The 3,319-nt window shown below is 40.7% G+C and overlaps 1 protein-coding gene across 2 annotated transcripts; it reads left to right on the top strand.

The window, feature by feature from the left end:
- The first annotated feature begins 407 nt into the window (after nt 1-407).
- nkx2.4a (NK2 homeobox 4a) lies at nt 408-2,428 on the top strand. Of its 2 annotated transcripts, none has more exon segments than NM_001160384.1 (2): nt 408-959; nt 1,324-2,121. In NM_001160384.1, coding segments are annotated over 2 exon segments (1,011 nt in total). In that variant the 5' UTR covers nt 408-589; the 3' UTR covers nt 1,965-2,121.
- Nucleotides 2,429-3,319: the final 891 nt, after the last annotated feature.

Genomic DNA, 3,319 nt, shown 5'->3' with positions numbered 1-3,319 from the left:
AGTATGGAATTCCCTATTGACGCAGATTAACGGTGGCTAAAAAAAGAAGAAAATGTAGACTTCACACAGACTCACAACATCGGTTCAATTGAAAACGAATAAGCTTTCTTGGGGACAGTGTGTGTGTGTGTGTGTGTGTGTGTGTGTGTGTGTGTGTGTGTGTGTGTGTGTGTGTGTGTGTGTGTGTGTGTGTGTGTGTSTGTGTGTGTGTGTGTGTGTGTGTGTGTGTGTGTGTGTGTGTGTGTGCCAGAAATGGGAGAAATATGACCACTGAAAACGTTCGGTCCACACGATGGTAAATGTAATGTGAAACTAACAACATTTTTTTTCTCAATTATCTTGCCGAGATGTCAATGACTATTGTTTGCTGGTCTAGGAGTCGCTCCGCCCCTCATGTTTGTCGTAAATCTGGCGCCTGGCTACAATAAACCTGAGATAAGAGTGGCCAGGGCTCGCCTCCTTCTCCAAGGCGATCAATCGGATCTCAGGCATACTACAAGCACTCTCTTACGTCGACGTCCACGAGAACAGAGCTGATACAACAACACGGCTGAGCTCCACCACCAAATATCTATCTGCTTTCTGAACCATGTCGCTGAGCCCAAAGCACACGACACCTTTCTCAGTGACAGATATTTTGAGCCCAATTGAGGAGACTTACAAGAAGTTTAGTGGCATGGAGAGCACTGGAAACCTCACATCTCCATTGGGAGCGTACCGGCAACCTCAGGTGTCCCAGACTGGCATGCAGCAACACTCCATGGGCCACAACGCCACTGTTGCGACCACCTACCACATGCCACACTCGGTTTCCCAGTTCTCGCACAGTGCAATGGGGGGCTACTGCAATGGCAGCATTGCCAACATGGGGGATCTACCCTCTTATCAAGAAACTATGAGAAATAGCGCAGCGGCAACAGGGTGGTACGGCGCCAATCCAGACCCTAGATACTCAACAAGTAAGTTCTTCTAATGCATTATTTTGATTTATCGTTGTACTTTGTTTTATGTAGCCACTTAATTGGCTTTCAGGCAAGTTTGTATTGTATCTATAACCATCAGTAACTTTACGCATTTTATTGTCTCGTTTTCGCTGCTATTGTTACATCTGCCATGATATATATTTTGGCTTAAGTTACAGTTACAGTTTAAACCTTTTTATTCACTCTCTTGTGCATGCGTAAATGCTGCATTTAGACGAGCCATTGTTGTATTTCTAAACACACTTATAGTAAAAACTTTAGACCAACACTGCTACTAATTGAATGGCCGTACATCTGTATGCATATTTTGAAGTTTCTAGATTCATGGGACCTTCCACAGGTATGAACATGACAGGAATGGGCACGCTGACAGGCATGGCCGACACCACCAAATCCATCCCACCTCTACACGCAGCGCCAAGGAGGAAACGACGGGTGCTCTTCTCTCAAGCACAAGTCTACGAACTGGAAAGGAGATTTAAGCAGCAGAAATACCTTTCAGCGCCGGAAAGGGAACATCTGGCTAGCATGATACATCTCACCCCGACGCAGGTCAAGATCTGGTTTCAGAATCATCGCTACAAGATGAAGCGACAGGCCAAGGACAAAGCAGCGCAGCAGCTTCAACAGGAGGGCAACCTGTGTCAACAACAGCAGTCGCCGAGGAGAGTGGCTGTCCCTGTCTTAGTGAAGGATGGCAAGCCTTGCCAAAACGGTTCCAACACGCCGACGCCAAACCAACAGCAAATGCAGCAGCAGCAGAACGGAGGAGGGGTCGTGCTTCCTACCTCGAGCAATTCTATGAACCAACACCAAAGCCAGCAGGTCAACGCACTGGTCCAGGCCCAAGACCTGGAGGAAATGTCCCCTAGTCCGCCGTCACTTCATTCGCAAATGAACAGTATGGGCCAGATAGACACTTCTGTAGATTACACAAATAATATGGTCACGTCAAATCTGCTTTATGGCAGAACGTGGTAGAAGACCAGCTATTTTTTCTCCTTCGCTTCTTCTCCACCCATAAACTTAAAAATGATCTGAATTAAGGACTGCGCTTGAGGCCAAAAGCAGGCACGCCGTGTACCCGCGTGAAGATTTAAAGCGGGTGTTCGGATCAAAGGAGTGGGTTTTTGGGGGTGAGACATTTGTCACTTTTTCTCTAAAAACAATTTTTTGTGGTCACAGTTTTCTACGATGACCCTTCTACTCATTATGGACTAAATAATTTCTAGCCTCATACTGTATGTTTTGGACTTCCTTTTGTTGTTATAGTAGAAGGTTGTCTGTTATTAAACAATGCTCCACTTCTATGGCAATGCCAGGACACGGGAAGCAATGTTTCATATTTCAGGTATGAACTCCTACCGAGAACTGAAAAAGTTCCCACATCTCAATAAATGCCTGAACGTGCGACTGAAGCGACCATTGTAAAAAAAAAAAAAAAACAAACAAACAAAAAAAAAAACTAATGTATTCGTTTATAGAAATGAAAAGTAGGGACTGTATATTTGGCTAACATTTAAATTTCTGTTTACTTGTAATATAAATGTTTGAGCCTTTTCGTTGGTCATTTATTCTATTGTTTATTTTTTATTTACTTTTTTCTTTGGTAAGTTAAAACAAAGACAAAGACGATGGCTGCTGTATATGTTTCAAATAATTTGAGCGTTAACAATAAATCAATTAAACTGTACGCCATTGTTGGGGAATTAATGTGTGTAGACTAATCTCTGTGAAGAGCGTTTTCATTAAGTTAATATTTGCAAATGCATTTGATATTTAAAAAAGGTCAATGGAAGAAAACTTTTCAGTGATTTCTGAGAAAATGGAAACTATGCAGTATTTAGAAAAATAAAACTAAGTCTACCCTTTACCATATGCTTTGCGTCCACAGTTAATTATTTACGTGACCTTATATATTAAGTTGCCTCTTGTAATTGAAATATATTTAATGCCAAGCAGACACAAATGGTTAGTATCGTAATAATAATAATAACAACAACAACAATACCACCACCAACAACAACACACATCCCGAGCCATCCATACCGAACTTTAATTTTATATTACGCAAATACAGAACGATATTTTTAATTATTTTAGTTATTATTTTACTTATCTAAATGTTAAGTTTTTTATTTGCACAGCTTCAGACATTGTTGAGTTTACCTTTCATGTTTATATTTTATATTGTTTAATACCCAAATAAAACTTCATACTTCATGAATTGTTCTGTACATGTTTAGAACGATTATTTAAAATGTTATATATTACTGAAATGCTTATGAAAGCGAAACAATTTAAAAAGTTTTTTTTTATTTTACCGGCAAATACAT

Source organism: Danio rerio, chromosome 17 (assembly GCF_049306965.1).
Source record: "Danio rerio strain Tuebingen ecotype United States chromosome 17, GRCz12tu, whole genome shotgun sequence".
Classification (NCBI taxonomy): domain Eukaryota; kingdom Metazoa; phylum Chordata; class Actinopteri; order Cypriniformes; family Danionidae; genus Danio; species Danio rerio.
The sequence above is the reverse complement of the archived record's forward strand: the minus strand, read 5'-3'. Positions and strand labels throughout refer to the sequence as shown.